The sequence below is a fragment of the Prionailurus viverrinus genome, chromosome D2 (assembly GCF_022837055.1).
Source record: "Prionailurus viverrinus isolate Anna chromosome D2, UM_Priviv_1.0, whole genome shotgun sequence".
Classification (NCBI taxonomy): domain Eukaryota; kingdom Metazoa; phylum Chordata; class Mammalia; order Carnivora; family Felidae; genus Prionailurus; species Prionailurus viverrinus.
In genome coordinates this window covers 35,220,244-35,244,190 of record NC_062571.1, presented here as the reverse complement: position 1 = coordinate 35,244,190, position 23,947 = coordinate 35,220,244, and the positions used below count along the sequence as shown (strand labels likewise).

The 23,947-nt window shown below is 38.2% G+C and overlaps 1 protein-coding gene across 2 annotated transcripts in view; it reads right to left on the bottom strand.

Annotated features, from left to right (window-relative positions):
• ADK (adenosine kinase) overlaps window positions 1–23,947 on the bottom strand; it is a 521,304-nt gene that overhangs the window by 493,835 nt on the left and 3,522 nt on the right. Inside the window, exon 1 of one of the 2 annotated variants that reach the window (XM_047825351.1) lies at window positions 4,836–5,151. The exons of the other annotated variant lie outside the window; for it this stretch is intronic. Within the exon in view, the coding sequence (XP_047681307.1) occupies window positions 4,836–4,849 (14 nt within the window). The 5' untranslated portion in view covers window positions 4,850–5,151. Of the gene's footprint in view, window positions 1–4,835; window positions 5,152–23,947 lie in introns of those variants that run through there. 2 annotated transcript variants of the gene reach the window in all.

The window sequence follows — 23,947 nt, the reverse complement described above, 5'->3', positions numbered from 1 at the left end:
ATAAAGAAATATGAATGTTAACAATGTTACAGGAAAGGGTTAACATTCAAACAGTCTAGGCAATCATTTTGGTTCCCTTTTATCTTTGACATTTCTTAATGTAGCAATACTGTGGCTGGAAAGATTTGTAGTTAGAAAACCTTGTGTGCTTTTTCAAGGAAAGATGACCTATTTACAAATATGAGCATTAACAACTGACAACACTGCACAGTTCTGTAACAGAAGGGTTTCTGTTTTAGTTCTCCAGAATATTTCATAAACGAAACAATTTCACTTTAATTTAAAAGCTCACTTGTCTCACTAAGAAGTCCCATAGCATAAAAAAGTTTATGTAAATCTGAAATTTATAATTCTTATAAAAGACACAAGTCCTGCAATGAGTTTGAAAATTCTATTTAAAGGCTCCAAAGAAACCAACTCAACAAAGTAAGGCAGTTTCATTCTTAGCCAGATTTTAGTCTCCAAATGAATGTTCGCCATCTGAGTGGCTTGGCAGATATTACTGGATGCATCTCAAAAGACTTGAGTGTTAGGAGAAAAACACCATAGGACCCAACCCACAGCCCACATAAATTTTCCAATGTAGGCCTAACCCACAAAAGTGGTTCCATAATCATCATGTAGGGCACAGTCATGTCAAGTCCCAGAATAGACCAAATCTGACCTGTCTGGGCAAGCCAAAGAATAGGGTTCCTCAGCTCTACAGCAAACACTCTCCCTATCTCCCTACCTCATTTTCCTAGTCTTCCCTGGGACAAAATCCAGCTGTAAGCAATGCCCAAAACCAGACTAGACACTGATGTTAGGAAAACAAAGCAATATTCATAGCAGTATTTCGAAAGAGTATTGCTCAGTGAAAAGTACATAAAGTGGGAGTCAGAAAACCTAAGTTCGATCCTAAGCTCTACCACTGTCTAACTAGGACATACCCTTCACTTTGGGCCTCAAGGTCCAGTATAGAGAAAGGAAAAGGTAAAATGCCCTCTAAGATTCTCATCTAGTCCTGACACTGCACATTTTCCTGTCTCCTGAATTTAACCCAAGCATCAACTTTCCTATTGGGACAATTAAAAATGACAAAAGCATCAATTTATCAGATATGTTCTATCATTTTCCAAATAAAGCCCAGCTGGAATCTGATACATATAACAAAAGACAAACATTATTCTTCAAGGATAACTGGTTTTAGAGGCTATAAATTTAGACTCTTCATCAGTAATGATGTAGCAGAGCAGAATGCAAATAGTAAGCCAAAGAAACAGTATATCCACCAAATTCATTCAAAGATCTAAGGTTTTTTTAAACAATGCTTTTAATTTGGGGTTCCTGGGTTGCTCAGTAAGTTGAGCGACTGACTCTTGATTTCAGCTCAGGTCATAATCTCACGGTTTATGGGATCAAGCCCCACATCGGGCTCCATGCTGACCTCGCAGAGCCTGCTTGGGATTCTCTATCTCCCTCTCTCTCTGCCCAACCCCCACTCGCATTGTCTTTCTCTCTCAAAATAAATAAACTTTAAAAATGCTTTTAATTTAAATCATTGTTGGTGCGTATCCTGTTGTCACTTGCCAACTCAGTCAGTTGAGTGTCCAACTTCAGCTCAGGTCATGATCTCGCAGTTCATGAGTTCGAGCCCCTCATCAGGCTCCATGCTGAGAGTTCAGAGCCTGGAACCTGCTTCAGATTCTGTGCCTTCCTCTCTCTCTGCCCCTCCCCTACTCGCACTCTGTCTCTCTCTCATAAATAATTTTTTTTTTAATTTAAATCACTGTTTATGAATTCCTAATAGTTGAATGCTACACTATAAAGGGCATTGAACCAAGTGTCTAGAGATCTGGATTCTAGTTCAAGATCTGCAACTATTTGTGTGAGCTTACACAAATCCCAACATCTCTTAGCTTTCGTTTCTTGAAATGTAAAATGAGAGAATTAAATAGGTTAGTTTGCTTTCTATTTAAAAATTTTAAAGTTTAAACAATTATTCTCAGATAACACTATTCTCTAGGGGGTTCAAATTGCTTTAATGAGGGGCGCCTGGGTGGCGCAGTCGGTTAAGCGTCTGACTTCAGCCAGGTCACGATCTCGCGGTCCGTGAGTTCGAGCCCCGCGTCGGGCTCTGGGCTGATGGCTCAGAGCCTGGAGCCTGTTTCCGATTCTGGAGCCTGTCTCCCTCTCTCTCTGCCCCTACCCCGTTCATGCTCTGTCTTTCTCTGTCCCAAAAATAAATAAACGTTGAAAAAAAAAAATTGCTTTAATGAGAGAACACTGCATTTATAAAATGCCATAAAATTTAAAAGCACTTTCATACCTACCCAACAACACTGTGGGATACCTATTAGTATCGTCATCACTGAGTAGTTCATTAAACAAACGTTCAGAGAAGAAAAGAGGGAAATCAGTTAACTAAAAAAAAAAAAAAAAAAAAATGACTCCCGGAACCCAGGTATGTTGATCATTGGTCCTCATTGGTTTCTAATCTTATATTCTGTCATTGCAAAAAGCTACATATTACTACATTTAGCATTGGTTATTTTAAGTGTGGTATAAAAAACAACATTGGACATAAACTCAGATTTAGATAATTTGTGATCTCAATCACTCTCCTCACCAGTAAAAGCCAGTCAGTAACACCCATCTTTTGGGCTACTGTTAGACTAGGCACAAAATGGGAACAAGCCTAATTAATACCATGTTTGTGAAAACTAAGGCTGACAAAATTGCACTGAATGCAGTCCTCAGTGGAAAGTGGCTGGTATCTGTAGGATTACCAACTCATGTAAAACTGCCACCACTTACACAGACTTGCTTCAACTTCAGAAGGCTTCCTGCCTACTTCTAAACCTACATTCTAAGTTATCAAGTTCCTCAAAGGACTAGAGCAAAGCAAGAGTTGCTATAATTGTCTCTCATAATACTTGACAATTTTTGTTCACAGAAGCAGCTTTTTCAGGAAATTTAAGTAGTATATTGTTCCTATAAAAGCATCACGCAGTGCACTAGATCATGGATGTCTGGATTCAATTCCTAACTGCCACTAAATGATTTGGTACAAGGCACTCGACTTTTCTTGGTCTGTTTCCTCAGGTGTAAATGCGGTATCTGGTTTAGATAACACCTAAAAAAAAATTTTTTTTGAGTCACCACTATAATTCAAGGCTATATAAAATGCAACTAACATCTGAAGAAACAAGCATAAATTTAACTATTAGCAGTTATCAATCCTTCCATAAGTCAAATAAGGCTGATGTCAACCTTTAATTCAGTCTTGTGAACAGAACAACCTCTCAACCTCTACATTAAAACGTGCATCCTGTTGCCACTTGCCAACAGAAGCTTTAGATTTGTGTTTCTCCACTCAAGAGTAGCCAGAAGACAATGGTCAATTAAAATTAAGTCCACATAAGAACTGATGCTTAACATAAAAGTATCTGACCCACACTCCTAATTAGCAGCAGGCTGCCAGGATGGGAATGGAAGTGGGTGAGGGGGGGACTAACTTGGTTTGACAGCATAATGTTAATACATCCTAAAATATTAACATTAAAAGCTAGATTCTCATGTCCCAGTATAACTCACTGTGAAACCTTCCCATGTGGGTCTCCAAGTTTTAGCACCTGAATTTCCTCTTCTGCGTAATGAGGTAATTACTCTTTGTCTACGTTGGTATAAAATTATACAATTAAAGAAACTGTATCCGAGTTCAGCACAGTTGCATCTTACCTTATCTTACCTGAAGGAGGTTCTCAAGTCATCTCTTAAATATTGTGTAGTTCAAAATTATCACTGAGAAACCGTTAAACCACCAGGGCTTAGGCTGCCGGAAGCTCAAAGACCAAAAATTAATTTATTTTATTCTCTTCACATTTGTGCTAGGGCCTCCCTTTCTCTGGGACAACGATCGCCAAGGTTTTTTGTTTACTGTTTATTGATTTTTTTGTGGGGTTTTTTTGCCAAGGTCTACTTTAAAAGAGGCAGTTCAGAACACTGGGTAAATACGGCAATGTATCTCTTTTTATAAGTAGTCGCATTAGCATAGTTAAACATTCAGAGAATGCTACTTGCAGAAAGTGGAGTGGCCCATTAATCCGTCACCATTAACCAAAGAAGAAGAAGAAGAAGAAGAAGAAGAAGAAGAAGAAGAAGAAGCAGCAGCAGCAGCAGCAGCAGCAGCAGCAGCAGCAGCAGCAGCAGCAGCAAGAAACCATCACAACTTTGGAAGAGCAACTGGGGGTTAACCTGTTCAGCGCTCTCATTATATATCTACTATCTCACAAAAGTCATTTCAGTTGTGAATTTCAGAAAAAAGTAAGTAAACATATGGTACCTGGCCAGAGTACTAATTCCAGTCATAAGCAAACATTTTAGGGGCACACAATTTCACAGCCCGGGGGCGATCTAATGGCATCAGAGAGGGCCAAATATACAGGTCTGCTCATGGCCACAAACGAAGTTGTCAGAACGCATGACATGCAGGCATAGCTACACACCGTGCACGTCACACTTCCTCAGGCGCTGGGTCACCCCTAGGGGGGAAAGATAGCTACATTTTTTTCATGAGAAATCCTACACACATAAGCAAGCTTCAGACCCCGGCATCCGGACGAGGGTCACCTCAGCGGTGCGGCTAGCTACAGGGCTCCTCCATGTGCCAAAAACCCAAAAACTTCTGAGAGCAGAGATGACCAAATTGAAAAGTGCAGAGAAGCTGCAACGTGTGGGAGACCCGTGCCACGGGGAGGCTCCAGACCACTCAAGAGAAGGGGCGACACTTCTCGGCAGTCGGGAGGCTAATGCCCAGCAGGCGAGCACTTTAGACTGCCGCCCTCTTTCATTACCTGACGGACGTCATGGCTTCACCTTCCTGCCCCACGCACCAGCGCTCGCGTCCGAAGCTCTGTGTCCGCACCGGCGGCAGCAGCGGCAGCAGCAGCAGGTACCACGGCAACTGCTCCTCTGCTCAGGCACTCGGCGACCGGGAGCGCGTCCTCACACACCCCGCACGCCGGCGGCCCCAGCCGAGACGGCCCCACGCGCTGATTGGCCGCGCCGGGAGGAGGCGGGCACTCCGCCCACGGCCGGTGGCCGGAGATGAGCCGGGGGTGCCTCCGGCCAAGGCGAGCAGTCCGCGCCGTCTCGTGCCGGCTGCCTGGCCCACTGGCTAGCCGAGGGGCTAGTGGGAACGGTGGCCATCTTGAGTCTTGGTAACAGCGTTCCCCCTATACCCGGTTTATGGGGCATGAGGTTGGGTGCCCGCCTCAAAAATGGCCGCCCGAAACTGGCAACTGGTTTGTCAGTCACATGGCCACGCTCTACCTCTACAAGCTCAGGTCGCTTTAACAGGACTTGGGACAGGGACACTGTCAGGGCAATCTTCGGGGATGGGATCTAACAGCCTGGAAAAAACCCATGTGCAGAAGAAAAGCAGCAACCTCCTGGGACACCTCAGCCCGGGGAAAATCGAATGCGTGGCAACCCGAATGTGTGGCAACACAGCATGATGTGTTAAATTCGAACTCGCAGCCTTAAGAATCATTTGCTGAGTCCAGCAGTCCCCAAACGTTCTCGGACTTCAGAAACACTTAGAACAACTTATTTAATATAGAAGTTTCCAGCGCCCACTTTAAACTTTGGGCATCAGAATCTAGAAGGGTGGAGTCCAGATACTAGTATTTTTAGCAAGTCGCAGGTAATCCAGGTACATATATAGTTATAAAGCCTCTGGGTCAAATTAACCTACTCATACTATACTGCTTGCCACACTTAACTGTCGGATTACCACAATTTTCTGAAAAGTATGCAGAGCTCTGAAGAAAGCAACTAATGCCACGAGGCGGGGGGGGGGGGGGGGGGGGGGGGGGGGCCGGGCGGGAATTGGAAGGACCCTAATTCGGGGCCCTAACCTTACAATTTAGTGGGGCTAAAGGGTTAAGAAACTGATTCTGAACCACTAATAAAAGGTAAATTTCAACTGCGGTAAGGATCGGAGGGAGTAATATCAATACAGGCTTTATGACCTAAATAGCATTTCTTTATTCCCTCTGTATTCTCTGTAAAGTAATATTTATATTAACTCATTACAGCCTCCAGTGGCATTCACTACTGACCATACAGGGTGTGATCAATGCCATAGGTCTGAAATCAGTTATATTAGAAACACAACCCAACATGTGATACTGAAATGTGCCTAATGTATCCGAAAGAACTGAATTTTTAATTTTATTTAATTTTAATTAGTTTAAATTTTAAAAGCAAAGCAATGTAAAATATTTTCCATTAAACACAATTTTGTTTTCATTGGACTACATTTCACTTTTTAACTGTTGAAAATTTAGCACCCAAATCGCGACACTGTAAATATAAAATACATACCAAATTTTTCAAGACTTGGTACAAAAAATATATTAAATATTTCAGTAATAATTTTTATACTGATTGCATGTTGCATTAATATTTTGCTTTACTGAGTTAAAATATATTAAGATTAATACCAGCTGTTTCTTTTCACGTTCTTAACGTGGCAACTAGAAAACTTAAAATTATATGCGTCTTGCATTATATTTCTACTGGACGTTGATATTCTAAGTTAGACTTCCTTCTTCTCTTACCTATCATTGCCCCTCTGACAGAATAATTATGTTCACAAAATGAAATTAGTAGGCAGACCAGTTTATTCAGATCTGTGGTTTCTTGGTAACCATCTAAAACATCAAATATTTCAAAAGACTTCAAGGTTCATTCAAAAATGCTTTTTTAAAGCATTGTTCTCTTTAATTTGGGAAATGCATATCTAGAATGAACCCATGGACTATAAATCTGGTGCGTTCAGTCCGGGACTAAAGGCTGTTAAAACGAGAACTATGCTTGGCTGATTCAGACTCTGACCAAATGTCCACAAGCAGAACAAATCAATTGTTCCTCTGGATTAAACAAGATCTGAATCAAAGAGGCAACAGAATAGCAATTTGAAGTGGAAAATGTTGATAGCCCACATGAACTAAAGTTAAATCAGGAATAATCCTTAGAAAGGATTTCAAAACCTCAATGTAATTTTTATATGGGATGTAGTATAGTGCTACTTTATTATGCATACACATCACTTGACAGATCTTATTAAAATAAAGAGTTTGACTCAATAGGTCTTGTGGCCAACATTTTGCCAGTTCTTTATGCATTCAGATTTCATCAAGTGCTTGTGGTCTGTGGGCCATGTTAAGTAGTAAGGTTGTAAAGGTAGCAAGACAGGCAAGATTTGGAGCCCCTGCTTGACTTCCTACTAGTTGCATGACCTTGGACTGGTTCTTAACCTATCGGTCCCCCAGTTTACCCACTCATGTTTTTCAGGGCATTGTGAAAATTAAAACTTAATTCTAGTAAAGTATCTATTAGAGTCCTTGGCACATGGGTAAGTACTACTTTCTTATAATCACACTGGTTAAAATTACATCTCTGGGAAGCATTATATGAAAGCTAACATGAACTTAGCCCTGTGAAAAACAAAATGCACTTTTCCTCATGCCTAAAATACTCAGTGATTCCTGCTCTTGATTTTTAACAATAAAGTTTTTTAAAATATTAATTTTCTTAAGCTTCTAGATTCGAAATTTTACTTAACAAAAATATACTAAATTCTGTGCCATTAAGGAAAGATAAGGGTCTGTACTATCCAAATCTTTAACCAAAGTAAAGCTACATCACATTCTCATCTAACAATCAAAACTTTAAATGTTTTTTACTCATAATCAGTCTACACAACTTTCAAAAAATTTCTTTTAAAACATATTTAGGTACCAGTTCATTTCAGCAGGTATAGGCATAAAAATGTTATTTCAGCAAACAGGGCTCCTGTGTGATTGAGTCAATAAGGTAGGGACAAAAATAAAGACAAGTTTTTCCAGGCAAAAGCAGAAGTTCTCTTTATTCTTTCTCTCCTAGGCCTTTCTTTCACTCTTTTTCTAATCTTTCCCTACCCTCCCTTCCACCCAACCTTTCCGATCTCCCCCGCCCCCATCTCTCCCCCCATCTCCCCACACCCCCCCCCCCCCCCCCCCCCGGCACCGCCCCACACACACACTTCACATGCAGCTACTGAGTAACTATTATTTAAACTTCTTTGGTTAATTTTTTTTTTAAGTAGGCTTCAAGCCCAGCATGCAGCCCAATGCAGGGCTTGAACTCACAACCCTGAGATGGAGACCCTAGATGAGATCAAGAGTCAGATACTTAGCTGACTGAGCCACCCAGGTGCCCCCTGATCAATTTTTTAAGTAACTTATTTCAACTGAATTCTTTTCACTTTAGGGAAAAAAATGGCCAACTGAAATTTCTAACCTTCACTAACCTAACCTTACAATTTAAATTGTTGCATCAATAAATAAATAGTTGCATCAAGATAAGTGGGTCAGAATAGTTTGCTCTTGGAAAGATAGGTAAGTAAATACTCTATTTTATTTAACCATGTGGTTAGTCAGCCACTGTAAAAGCAAATAGACAACTAACTCCAAACAGCTAAGTGTCTTTGGGTAGCATAAACAAATACAGTATGTAGACCCACCATCCGAAATTTTTTCAACAAATGCTTCAAACCTCAAAATAATAGCAAAGTTCTCATCAAACACAACCAGTTTGTTGCTAAGGGTGCAATAAAACAAGCACTTTCATACATTGTTAGTGGGAGTATAAATTAATACATTTCTAGAAAGCTTTTTGGCAGTATGTGTCACCAATTCCTTTTTTAGGCAACTATCATAAATAAAATAGAACAATGTGAACAAAGATTTGTACACCCAGTTATTCATTTCAGCATTAATAGAAAAAAATTTGATATTCTAAATAAAAAATAGGGTAATGGTTAAATAAATTACAGAAGAATGTTATAGAGCTATTGCAAAATGTTTTCAGACACTTTTAAATTTTATTTGAGAGACAGAAAGAATGTGTGTGTGCACACCCTTAAGTGAAACAGGAGCAGAGAGAGAGGAAGAGAATCCCAAGCAGGCTCCGTGCTATGAGTGCAGAGCCTGACGTGGGGCTCGAACTCACAAACCATGGAGATCGTGACCTGAGCTAAAATCAAGAGTCAGACACAACCGAATGAGCCACCAAGGCGCCCCTCACAGGCTTTTTAAGGATGTACGGAAATATTTATCATATATTAAATGAAAAAGCAAAATAAAAAAAAGGAATGTCAAGTGTGATCTTGACCATGTTAAAAAAAAAATACATGCCATTATGCAAAGAAAAAAGATTGGAAAGACATATACCAATATGTCATTATGGGTTTCTCTGGAGAGTGGGATTATGTGTAATCTTTCTTTTTCATACTGATCTGATTATAAACTTTCTGTTATATATTGGTTTTACTAAAGTAAAATTTTTGTAATTATTGTTAAATTTTAATTATCTTTCTGAAATGGTTTAAAAATTCACAACTTATTCTTTCCATTTTTTAAAATGTATTTTTTAAATCACAACTCATCAAAAATACCCTTATTTTTAGAGGAACTGGGCTTATTTTATTCTCATTTTTATTCTTTAAAACAGGAATAACAAAAATGTCTTTATGATTTTCTTGGTTAATTTTAAATCTTACCTTGACAAAAGTTAAAAGCATTAATACCACTTTTAGAGTTCTACATAGCCCTTATGAGGCCAGCTATCACAACACTGAATGTGGAATGCCTTCCCTGCATATTACTTAAAAACACATCTCCTCATTTAATATAAATGAAAATGCTAATAAAGTAATATTTCTAAGACAATCTATATCCTACTCCAAAAAGAGAAAATTCTTAAGACTTTCTCCTAAAAATAAGTAGCATGCTATAGCCTAAGTTTCAGGAGCCTGGGAAAAAAGAGATGGGAATTCTAATCCTGGACCTAACAAAAAACAGTATAACCTTGACTATCAGTTTTCTTACCTGAAACACAAGGGAGGTTGTTATAGGTGACATCTCAAATCCCTTTCAGTTTTTATTGATCAACAAACAAAAAAAGTTCACTTGTGTCTCAATACAACTTCGGTTGTTTTTTAAAGAGTTGATCAATTTAAGGCAATTTTAGTCATCTTTCATTATGGACAAGATTATTCCCAGAAACACTGCTAAATGTATTTACTCTTTTCCCCAAAAGACATTATATAAAAGAGGCCTATTATTTTTTTTCTTTTAATGACTATCTGTAGATCATGTCACATTTCACTTTAACATTACATATTCAAACAATATAATCTTTAAATGGAACCTGATGATTTATTTCCCAGGAGAATTTGAAGAATATAATAACATTTGATTGACTGAACTTTATTTAGTAAGAATTCTTAGCAAACCTCCCTCCCAGGAACACCTACACAGTGCTTCTTTATTTCCAGTGAACTACAAATCTCTGAAACTCAAAGAAAACCTCCAATCTAAAGGTAGAGGGCAACAGTGCTACCCAATTATTTATGCTGACAAGAACACATTTTTAAATTATGCAATTGAATATCACTACCATTTCATTAAAGAAAGGGCATCTTAACATAAAAATGTATGAAACACATCACAAAATAAAGAACAGCTCTTCCCAAAGTACTGTTAGAATCTTATAAAGTATAGTTTCTATAGAATAGATTAGTCTCAGGCACCTGGGTGGCTCAGGCAGTTAAGAAACTGACTCTTGGTTTCAGCTCAGGTCGTGATCTCAGGGTTGTGAGACACAGTCCCAAGTCTGTCTGTCTGGATCTGTGCTGAGTGTGGAACCTGCTTAAGATTCTCTCTCTCGCTCTCCCCCCTGCCCCTCCCCATTTGTGCTCTATTTCTCAAAAAAACAAAAAAACAAAAAAAACCAAATTTTTCTCATTTTTATTTCACTATAGATCTGGTATATGGTACTTACAAACAAGCTTTTTTTTTTTTTTTTAAGATTTTACTTTTGGGGCGCTTGAGTGGCTCAGTCAGTTAAGCGTCCAACTTCAGCTCCAGTCAGATCTCACGGTTCATGAGTTCAAGCCCCACGTCAGGCTCTGTGCTGAGCACTCAGAGCCTGGAGTCTAAGCCTGGAGTCTGCTTCTGATTCTGTGTCTCCCTCTCTCTGTCCCTCAGTCTCTCTCAAAAATAAATATTTTTTTAAAAAGATTTTATGTTTAAGTAATCTCTCTGCACAACATAGGGCTTGAATTCACAACCCTGAGACCAAGAGTCCTATGCTCCACTGACTGAGCCAGCCAAGTGCCTCGGAATTATTCATTCATTAACTCAACAAATATCTACTGAGTACCTACTCAACTGCTCAAGACACTAGAAGTTCAGCCACAATTAAGAACGTGAACTGCCCTTATATTCCAGCAAGGGGATATGGATGAATAATCAAACAAGTAAGAACATCAAATGATCATAAGTGCTATGCAGAGAATTAAAACCAGCAGATCAATGAAGAGACAGGCTCCTTTAGATGGTCAGGGAAGGCTTCCAGCAGGAGAGAAATGAATGACAAGACAAAGCTAGGTGGAGGCAGGCCATTACTGATAGCAGTAAAATGATGCCTAGACCAGTGTGAAAAAAGGCAAGAGAGAGAAGAAATGTTTGTGGTCAGAGCAAGAAGCAGATCATCTTAGCTTTTATGAGCCTAAGAAGTTTTGATTTTCTTATAAGCATGACAGGAAACCACTATAATTAAGTTTTAAATAGATGAATAACATGATCTGATTTTGTTTTCAAAAATCACCCTTGGTTATTGTGTAGAGAATGGACTACAGGAGGAGTAATTACGTTTTAAATAGATGAATAACATGATCTGATTTTGTTTTCAAAAATCACCCTTGGTTATTGTGTAGAGAATGGATTACATGAAAGCAGAAAGACCAAATTAGAAGCCTATTATAATAATATAGATGACAAACAATAGTGGTGGACATAAAAGAAGATGGGCATTTTCAAGACAGAATGACAGGGCTTGCTGGTGGAGTAGACATGAGACACTAAGGAAAAAGAAGGAATCTAGAGCAACTCCTAGATTTTAGATCACATTGGGCAAATCTGGACTAAACTGGGTAAATGGTGCTGTTTACTGAGATAAATGGAGAAAGCACAAGATAAGCTCAGAAGGCTAGAGCTCTTGGAGAGGTCACGGTTGGAGATAGAGACTTGTGAAACATATTTTTCCTTCTAGTCTTTCTTACTCCGTGGTGCCTACTGTTTTCTATTGATAGACTAAAAATAAATGTCCAGAATTGTATATGCAGTTTCATTTGAACACCACCACAAGAAACCATCCTTGGAGTCAAATGCTAGCAGCCATATGTATATACATAAGTAGAATAAGAAGTAAAACTTCCAGGGGCACCTGGGTGGCGCAGTCGGTTAAGCGTCCGACTTAAGCCAGGTCACGATCTCGCGGTCCGTGAGTTCGAGCCCCGCGTCGGGCTCTGGGGTGATGGCTCAGAGCCTGGAGCCTGTTTCCGATTCTGTGTCTCCCTCTCTCTCTGCCCCTCCCCCGTTCGTGCTCTGTCTCTCTCTGTCCCAAAAATAAATAAACGTTAAAAAAAGAAGTAAAACTTCCTGAGTGCATAGTTTGTGGCAGACACCACGCTATCTATCTTTCAAGTACTATCCCATTTTACCTCTCAAATATCAGGAGATATTATTGTCATTTTACAGATAAGAAATTGAAGCTCAAAGAGTTAAATAACTTGCCCAAAGTCACACGTTACAAAACAGAAATCAAAACTCTAGTAGTTTGACTGCAGAACTGGGGCTCATTACCACCATACACAGTGTCACTAGAGTAAACCCAAAAGTCTGAGACTTTTATAAATATCCAAATTTTAGAACACCACACCATGATTTCACCCACAAGATGCAGTGATTCAGTGAGTTTTCTGATTAGCTAGAGCACCATATGAAATATTTTCAGAAATTGCTTCCTTTGTTCCTATATATTCTTTTTTTTTTTTTAATTTTTTTTTCAACGTTTATTTATTTTTTTGGGGACAGAGAGAGACAGAGCACGAACGGGGGAGGGGCAGAGAGAGAGGGAGACAGAATCGGAAACAGGCTCCAGGCTCCGAGCCATCAGCCCAGAGCCTGACGCGGGGCTCGAACTCACGGACCGCGAGATTGTGACCTGGCTGAAGTCGGACGCTTAACCGACTGCGCCACCCAGGCGCCCCTGTTCCTATATATTCTTAAATAGATTGAGCAGCCAATGAATTGCCATTTTAATCTTTAATTTAACCAAGACTCCTAATTAAAGCCAAGAATCATTTCTTAGACCTCTTCATTTTTCAAAATTTCATGTCTGTCAAAATCACAAGAGTGGTTTTTGACAAAAACATTTTTAACCACTCTGCAAGAACTTAGGGGTACACAAGGAGTAGCAAGTGGCTAAATTTACTACCAAGCTAAGTAAATCCCCCATCCTAGACATTCAGCTGTATGAATCTAATTTAGGCCTTATTGAGGCCTTGCTTATCAAAATCTTTCAAGACTCAGAAGTTGAAAACACAAATGTTGACAAAAGGTTCCAATGTAAAAATAAATTAACTTAGATAGCCCTTAGTACATTCTTTTTCTAAGTCCTAGTCCCTACCATTTTCTTTACAACAGTAAAAATAAATGTAGTCTCAAATTGAATATGCAGTTTTATCTGAAAAATGTCCTAAGAAATAATCATTTCTATTTGGTTGTTTTATAAATAATGGAACGAGTTTCTAATGTTTTCTTTTTAAGTTTTTTTTTTTAATGTTTATTTAGTTTTGAGAGAGAGAGAGAGAGAGAGAGAGAGAGAGAGAGAGAGAGAACGTGAGCATGGGAGGGGCAGAGAGAAAGGGAGACACAGAATCTGAAGCAGGCTCCAGGCTCTGAGCTGTCAGCACAGAGCCCAGCGTGGGACTCGAACTCACTAAGCGTGAGATCATGACTTGAGCTGAAGTCTAACGCTTAACTGACTGAGTCACCCAGGTGCCCCTCTAACCTTTTCTTTTATTCAACATTTTTGTTTTCTTTACTGAAGGGGGGGTGGGAAACAGAAGCAGATTTTTCACTCATTCTGGTTTCAACAAAAACATAAGAACCTCAAACTGCCTGTATGTGAAGGGAGTTATTAAATCCAAATGTAATCTTTAGGCATTGTAAGAAGGCAGCTCCTTTTGCATGCCAAACAGACATTTTAGGAAGTATTAGGTAGCAAAATTAAGACTTCACAGAAATTTTTGAACCTTAAATCATTTCTTTATTTTTAATTTTTTTAATGTTTATTTATTATTGAGAGACAGAGAGAGCGAGTGAGCAGGGGAGGGGCAGAGGGAGGAGGAGACACAGAATCTGAAGCAGGCTCCAGGCTCCAGGCTCCGAGCTGTCAGCACAGAGCCCAATGCGGGGCTCGAACTCACAAACCATGAGATCACGACCTGAGTCAAAGTCGGACACTTAACCGACTGAGCCACCTAGGCACCCCTAAATCATTTCTCCAAAAATCTAAAATAATCAGTATTCCGTGGAAAAATAATATACATAAATTCTGAACTTTGAAACAAAAATAGACTTATAATATTTCCCAATGGGGAGGAGAAGACTATTAGAGTAATCATCTTTCAAAGAGCAATAACAGATTAAAAGCTTGGAAATATAATTCAGTCATGTTTTTCAAAATTACTTTACCATAATTGTGGCAGATTAAAAATGGCCTCAATTTCTTGGAGACAAAAGTCTATGCCCCCTCCCCTTGAATTTTACCCTAGAACTTTTTAACCAATAGGGTATATGAAGTGATGCTATAAAAGATTCCAGACTAGCCTTAAGAGGACTGCCAGTTCCTGTCTTGGTCTCTTAAAGCCCTGAACTGCCAGGTAAGAAGCCCAACAAAGAGGTTGAAGAAACTACATGGAGAGGATCACAAACTACACAGAGAGGTAGAGAAGCAGGTTGAGCCAAGCTTTCCAGCCATCTTCAATGAAGCATCAAGCATGTAAGGACAAACTGAACACTCCAGACCAGACCTGTGGTCAGCTAAATACCTCCAAGTGATCCTAGTCAGTACCACATGGAGCAGAAGAGTCAACCAGTCAAACCACGTCTGAATTCCCGACCCACAAAATCATGAACTCATAAAATGGTTGTTATTTTAAGCCACTAAATTTTGGGATAGAAAGCCACACTCACTGTGAAAAATACATTTTGCATTGCAACCTAATATACTATACTTACACCTAACTGAACAATGTTTCACAAAGCAATACTTAACACTTACTATATTCAATGCACTGATACTTTCTATTCTGTTTTCCTTTTATAAAATACCAGTTATGCTACAACTAAATTGATTCATGATGTAGTTTGAAAAGCATTTTTAATTTATACTACTCACTTCACAGGTACATACACAAAGCTAAACAAAAACCTTATTAGGACCCAGTTCATAACAAGAAGTTTCTCACAAACTCACACAGTTCAGGGCTGAGTGAAAAGCTGAAAAGATGAGGTGTCTGAGGCTGGAGATTATACAGAAATCAGAAATAGCTAAGAGGAATTGAGCCTTTCTCTTTTTTATCACTTCCTTTTACCTCCCCCTTCCTATTCACAGAGCTATATTTCCCTCCCCCACTTTCTTTTTTCTATGATTATCAAGCATTATGGAATTGAGGTTTTAAATATTATATGAATTTAATGAAATGTTGTAGTCCTATTCTTAAAAGTAGGTTAACTGAACATTTCATCATTTCTATTAAAAGGTTGATTTTTATTATTATTTATTTGTATGAGATCCAAGGCTAATTATGACTATAGGTCATTTTTAATGAAAAAAAATTCTCATCACTGCCATCTCAGATCTGGTAGAACATTTTCACAGGATTTGAAATTACTAATAGTATTAAAAGATTAACAGCTTTTCAGACGATTACTAGTTATTGTTTCATTTATAATATAGGAATAATTTTTGAAACAAAGGGTGTGCTTAATTTTTTAGTCATACAAATTACTGTTGATTCCTGTTGCTGTTGTTTACATAATATCTGAATATTATAGCTAATTATTAAAAATCTTTAATAAGACAGATTCAGGTTTGAATCCTATCTCTGACACTCACTGTGTAATCTTGGGCATATATTACACTTTCTAAACAATAAGTTACTTCATATTATTATAATAATTAATAACATTTGGGACATAAGATTCAAATTATTAATATCAGGGGAAAGTCTAAAATCTGCAAAGTAAATTAAAACTTATCAGATATTGTTCTCTTAACTGGAACAGTTTAATTCTTAAACATAAGCAAAATTGGGTTTGCTCAAGGCTTTTTAATTGGAAATCTGCTCAAAAGTTAAGTTCAATGAGTTAACCAACTGAAGTATATTCCACAAGGGAATACAGTATTATTTATTCTTGGGGTTTGAGGGGAAGGGCTACATATGTTTGGTTAATAGGAGAACTTGAAAGACAAAAATTAAACAAGATTACTAAACACAGTGCCACCGAATTTCTTTAAATAGTGTGATTATCTAGGACACACAGAATTCACTTTGACAAGTTCTCAATTTGTATCTTCATAAATGTAATATAAACAGCAGGAAATGTGAGTTGTAGGTCCTGGGTGTGAACTGAGAGCTCACTAATTAGGGAGTCTTAACCTCTCTGGGTCTATTTCCTCAGTTGAAGACAATTATCTAGTGCCCTTCCTGTGAGGATCAATAAGAAAAGGTAAGTGAGAGCACATGATATAATCCTTAAATATGTTATTTTATCTCAAAAGGAACAAACTTCAAAGAAAACAGGCACTTCGTTTCTTGTTCCGGAGGGTAAATACAATAGGAAGTTATAGGACTTGGGATCAAATCTCAACTCAAATACTTAATTGCTTTAAGTAACTAGCTGTGTTACCTGACTGATACCACTTAATCTCTCTGGGCTTCAATTCTCTCCTCTACTATGTAAATATTAGACTGATTTTAAGCCACCAACAATCTAACGGATCTAAAATATGTTCAAAAGTTTCTAAAAATCACATGAAATTGTAAATTACAATTTCAAAGGCACATCTTGGCTGAAATATGCTATTGTTTTCACACCCCAACTCCACAATTTGCAGAAAACCTCAGCTCTGTGAGGTCCCACCCTACCAGAGAATTCGCACCCAGTCATCTCCTCCCACCCCTGTTCCTACCCCCACTCCCGCCAGCATTTCCCAGCAGTCTTTGGAAAAACTGCTCAAAAGGAATGGCTAGAACAGCTTGCTTATGAGTATACAGATCTGTTTTATAAGTGTAAAGATTCAACATCTAGGCCAACAAATCATTTAAGGAGCTCTGGCTTGGACTTGATATCTACCGGATATTAACAAATCTTCTCAGGAATGTAGTTTATTCAAGCTTCACATAAGTCAAAGGTCTCGTCTGTGTGTGTGTGTGTGTGTGTGTGTGTGTGTGTGTGTGTGTGTGCGCGCGCGTGTTTCCATTAGTAGAAAAATGTACTCCTCTTCCCTTATTTGTGCTGAACCTAGGGGAGGAATGGTGCACACACAGGGGAAATGAGTGCTAAAGAAGGAACTGCTGCCTAATGGAGGAGGGTAGACCAAGATAACTAAAGATCTGTGAGTTTAAGTCTAGAAATGTATGTATTTCTCTATACAGCACCCTTACAACATTCAAACACAGGTTTGTATTCCCCACCCCCAAAAAAGACAAATCTTTTCCTTTTTTTTTTTTTTTACTAAAATACTGTTTTTAATACTAAACATTGAATATTACTTACTGAATAAAATAATGTAACTATGGGGGCAGCTGGGTGGCTCAGTCAGTCTCAATCAGACTCTTGATTTCAGCTCAGATAATGATCTTGCAGTTCTGGAGTTCTAGACCCATATTGGGCTGTGAGCTGACAGTGCAGAGCCTGCTTGGGATTCTCCCTCTCTCCCCTCTCTCTCCACACTTCCTCTGATCACTCTCTCAAAACACAAAAATTAAAAAATTAAAAAACTTTAAATAATGTAATTGTAATTGTAATTGTTTTATTGTACTATTTCAAATCTAAACCACCCAGTTCTATACATTTGGGTAAGCAACAGCTAAGTGAAACAAACAAGTAGAATTTTGTCAGTATACTTTCATGTGCATCAACAAGCCATCTGTACTAAAGTCGCTTCATCTTGAGTGTGTAAGAACAGAGACATAACCCAGGGTATAAGCCTGCATCACTTCTACAGCTTAACAGCTTTAATCTTCAACAAAACTAAACTAAAAATGATAACTATGGTTTCATCTCCATTTAGGAAAAACAATTTCTGAAAAACTCTATTTTAGGAGGAACCTAAGACTACCCTCAGTCATGCCTACAAAACAAGAAAATGTTCAAATTTCTCATGTGATTAACTTCAAAGACAACACATCTGAACTGTTTATTTTTAAAGGAAATAATTTTCTTGTATTTCAACTTGTTTACTCAAGAACTTACATGGTTTTTCAGACTTCAGCTCTAGGGCTCAAAGAATAAAACAGTTTATTGCTATATCAAGCCTAAAGGAATTTGAGAAAACCAAGACATCTGAATTTGATTCTTCAGCTATATTTTGTTTCCAAGTGACCCCTCTTGGATGAGTCAACAGAGACAGATTCCTTTAAAAGACCATTTTGTGGTATTATCCATTGGTTACACAGCATATTATGTTACACAGTACCCTACAAAATTAAGAACAGTATTGCTAATCCTCAATGTTTTTAGAGTTCTAATTACATTCAAATAGGGTCACTAATTAAGGACTTGCTAAACCACAGGAAAAAGATTAATCATTCTGATAGGTCACTGAGATCTTTTTTGTAAATGCACTCTTTCAGAAAATGTATTCCTCCACCAAATAAGCAATTTTATATTTAAAAAAGAAAACACTGACCACAGGGCCTTAATAAAATGTTTACGTAGAAGTGTATTTACTTCTGAAGGAATTTTCCCCATAGACAAATGCTGTACATATTTTCTTATTCTATTCTAGAAAAGACACTGAAATCAGCATGCACACAATGAAAGCCAAAATGCAAATGGAAACTCACATGTTCAGATGTTCTTATGCTGAAAGCTAATTACATTGCTTCCTAAATGAACACAAATCATAGGAGGCCACAAGTACAAACAATTCAAGCAAAAACATCAGAAATAAAACATGTAATCGAAAGTAACAACTTTAAATCTGCTTTGGAAAATATTCAAAAAGTATCTTTTCAAGTGGCATGTGAAACTTCAGTTTGTAAAGACCACTTCAGTGAAATAAGCCTTCTAAATCTTGAGATCCAAAAGTTGAAGAAAAATCTTTACTTTAGTCAGTCAGTATTTTACAGGAAGAAAAGACTAATAACTTAATGACATGACCAGTATTTTTTTTTTTAACGTTTATTCATTTTTGAGAGACAGAGAGAGACAGAGCATGAGCAGGGAAGGGGCAGAGAGAGAGGGAGACACAGAATCCGAAGCAGGCTCCAGGCTCTGAGCAGTCAGCACAGAGCTCGACGCCGGGCTCCAACTCACGAACTGCAAGATCATGACCTGAGCCGGAGTCGGACGCTCAACCGACTGAGCCACCCAGGCACCCCATGACATACGTGACCAGTATTATGGTAGGGCTAAACAAAAGAGATCTTTGAAATACTTAAAATCATAGATGTGTTGAATGGGAACCTCGGGAAAAATGCAGCAACTGGTAAGAAATTCATGTTTCTGCACAACAGCAAAGTTTTAAAAGCAATTTAAAATTTTAATAGAGGTCCACAATCCTTTTGTTGAATTTTTTGGGCAAGATATGTTTTGGGGCCACAATTTTATGAGATTCCAAATTTTATGGCTTTTAGGAAGATAATATACTGTATGTACTATGTACTTTGTAAACCACCCACAGCTTCATCAAGCATGTCATTAACAAACTTAATATTTCTACAACAAAACATATACAGTTGTATAAGGCAGATAAATATTAGAGAGCCTCATATCAAGTTTTGCTGCCAAATTAACTTTTAAAAAAATTAACTTTTTTAAAAAAGTTAAAACTTCCAGTTTTCAGAGCTTTTGGGATTTCAGAAATATTGACAAAAAGATTACAACCTGTAATAAAACCATTATACTACTTATTTTATAAAGTTTCAGATTTACTTAGTATCTCAGAGTTCCATTCTGTAATGGGGATAACTAGCTACTCAGCACCCACCCAAAATATGTATTCAGTGCACATCAAGTTTCTCCAGCTTAAAATCCAGAGTCCTAATATACACGTGCAGTGTAAAAAAGTTGGAAAATACAAAAAAAAATAAATAAATACACAAAAATAACCCACAATGTTTCCACAGAGAGAACAGCTATTAAATTTTGGATGTTGTTGGGGTGCCTGGGTGACTCAGTTTGGTTGAGTGTCCAACTTCAGCTCAGGTCATGATCTTGCAGTTCATGAGTTCAAACCCCATTTCGGGCTCTGTGCTGACAGCTCTGAGCCTGGAGCCTGCTTCCGATTCTGTGTCTTCCTCTCTCTCTGCCCCTCCCCCACTCGTGCTCTGTCTCTCTCACTCTCAAAAATAAATGAACATTAAAAAAAATTGGGGATGTTGTCTAAATTGTCTGATTCTTTCTATACACATTAATAATTAGGATCAAATCTCCATAATTTTAGTGCGGATTTTTGTTTTTATCTTACTATGGACCTGGAATACCCTTTCAACCTGAGGATGCTGGTCCTAAAGTCTGGAAAATTGTCAGCCATCATTTCTTCTAATATATCTTCTCCACCATTCACACTATTTCCTCTTTCTGGAAAACCCAGTTAGATGTTAAGTTGTTGCCTCTCAATTGATATTTGTATCTCTTAATTCCTTTTTATTTCTCTATTTTACATCTGAGTGAATTACTCAGTACTATCTTCCAATTCACTAATTTTCCCTTCAAATATGTTTGGTCTAGAGTTTGATCAACCTATTTTTTGTTTTAATTTCAATAACTCCATTTATTCTTTTAAATAGCTATTTATTTCATATCTATTAATTTTTGATTCATAACATGTTTTTGATAGTGGGGAAATTACAATTCCCAATTCTGAGCCATCTGGCAGCTCAGCCGTCTCTGTGCCACCACTTTAGGTCCACAGCTTTTTAAAGCAACAGCCAGGAGTAAAGGCACTCAGCCTTCTTTTCATCCAGGCCCAGCCCAGCTCCCAGTTTCATCCACTTTATGACACCTCTTCCCCTACACAGTTATTTCCACCAGCTCATGAACCCAGAGTCTAATTGCATACTTCCTTCCCATTTTAGTCCCTGCATATGTTTATCTTGCTCTTGAATATAGCTGTATCTGTTTTCTTTTTAAATTTGTAATTGCTGCATTTGGAGCAGAGAGTCAACAGTAGGATAAACAATACCATAACAGCTAACATTTATTGTATACTTATGGACTGCAAATTTTATATTTATTTTCTCATATAATCCTCTTAACAATGTTTTGAAGTAGGTACTATTATTATACCCATTTCATAGGTGAGAAAACAGGCACAAGGCCAGTTAGCAACTGTTCCAAGATCACCAGCTAATAAGGACCAAGAGTCAAACCAGATATCAGATACCAGAGACCACGCTCTTAATCACTATACTGCCTTCCATCCTGATCAAAATGCTCTTTATAATTCTGATTCTCTCTTTCTCTTTCTCTCTCTCCCTCTCTCATTCCACCTAACTGTGAACATTTTGCACACAGGCAGCATCTTAAGTGACGGAAGGGAAGTGGAGCTGTATTCCAGGTAGAAAGTAGTATATCAGCCTTATATTTTATTTAGTGTTATTCAGTCTAGGCCTATACCTAAAATCAGAAACACGGTTTTCAATGCCTATCTTTTTTGATAGAGCCCTTCCCACTTTCCCTGAGCTCTAAGCATTTCCCATGTGCCCCTAGACACCCAGGACCATCCATGCAGGCTTGCCCCTGCTCTCTCTCCACCTCCCTCACTCTGTCCTAGTATATAATGCCCAGGAAAGCACCCTATTAGGACATTCATACAAAGTACCTCAGAAGACTTTTGTTTTCCATTTTCCTTCATAGCCCAAAGCCTTAATCATAAAGGATTACATTTGTGAATATAAGTGAACAGCATGCAGTATAATCCAAAAAAGAGCCATCTTCAATTTTAGGCTGCATTATTAAAAATATAAAGTCTAAAAAAGTGAAGGTTATCAGTGCCACTCTATACTGTGCTAATAACTCATTCAACAAACATTAATTGAATCACTCCTAAGGACTAGGCACTGTGCAACACACTAAGGACGTACAAATCACCCTTTCTCTTTGCCAGTCTGCATATATTTTCCTCATTTAATCCTCACAACAGAACGCTCCTAGAACAGAGTGCTCAGTTTGTAAAACTAATCTTCCAGAGAACTTTCTGAAAGAGAAAAAAATGTGTTTTAGAAGAAGGGTTACTAAAACTATTACTTGGTCACCTAAGATACTTAGCCTTTTCTCCCTATATTTACTATCCAATTTTTAAAACACAGGGTCCTTAGTAAGGCAGGACACAGAGGGAAAGAATAAAAGGAATCCATGGAAGTGAAATGGTTAGGAAGCAATAATTTGAGAAAAGCTCAATATTTGCTGATTGGAGAATTGCAGTTTGTTTTCTTTTTAATGTTACTAAAAGTCATGACCTGGAACAATCTTTAATTGCTAATGTCAGTAAGTTATGATGTTGGTTCTTAGGATTCAACCCTTCCTAACATCAACTTCAGAAATTACAAATATTTGCTATGATGAATAAGTACAGCTATGTCTCAAGAAGATTAGGAAGAACTTGACACTGGAGGTGGAGAGACTAGTTAGGAAGCCAACAAATGTAAGCAAGATAAAGTCTACACTTGAGTTGTGGCAGCAGGAATGGAAAAGGAAAGGTGTTTATGAGACATTACTGAAGAAGAAAAGATCAACTTTGATAATCATATGTGGATGGAAAATGAAGCAAATACCTAGGTTCCAAACTGTGGAGAAAGAATTAGTGATGCCATTAACAGATGTAGGAGCCATGTAAGAAGGTGCACATTTAGGACAAGAGACAGATTTAGCTTGATATACATGACTTTGAAGAGCCAGCAAGACACTCAGAAGGAGATATTCAGCAGACAGTTAAAACTAGGGTCTGACAACTTAAGGACTTAGCAATAGCAATATGATCCAGTACATGTCCAGTACAAAGTATGGATGCCCTCTACCTTCTGCTCCAGTCAGACCAAACCATCTGTAGTTCCCCTAGAGGCAGCTCTCTGCCATCTCTACCTCCAAACAAACCTTCCTATAAAGCCAAACACCCTACTTCATACCTGGTTAACTCCTTGTCATATTTCAGAATGCTCAGGTATCATTTTCCCAACCCTTACTCATTTCCCACCAGGAGGATGGTGCCTGGGTCTTACCTCTCTACATATTAGCACCTAATATTTAGTACCATTCCTAAAATAGCAGCCACTTAAAGACTGATTGGAAAAAAACAGACTTGGCACATGTTCAATAAGCTTTCAAAAGAACAGGATCCTCTTAGAGATGGCCACTAAAGAAATGAACTTGGATGAGATTTCCAAAGGAGAGAAAAGAAAATGAGTGGTCCTAAATATAGGTATTCATCGTGGAATATATTCAACTAGGGATCAGTTGCCAAAAATGGTTCTCAACTTCCTTCAGCCCCAAATACCTCATCGGTGACACAAGGAGTATTACCTACCTCACAGGCTGCTGGGAAGATTAAAGGAGATAGCATATATAAAGCACCTAGTATAATATCTGGCACTCAATATTCCCTTCTGTTCCCCAACCCCACGTGAAAACATGTTAAAGCCTGCTTATTTCTCTGCAGCTTTAGTAACTGCTACAACCTGACAAGCAATCCAACCTAGAAAAATAATGGATATTTGAAAAAGGGAGGCTAGACTTCTCAAATACTCTCCCTTAGAGTAGTCTTTTCAGTCTCAACA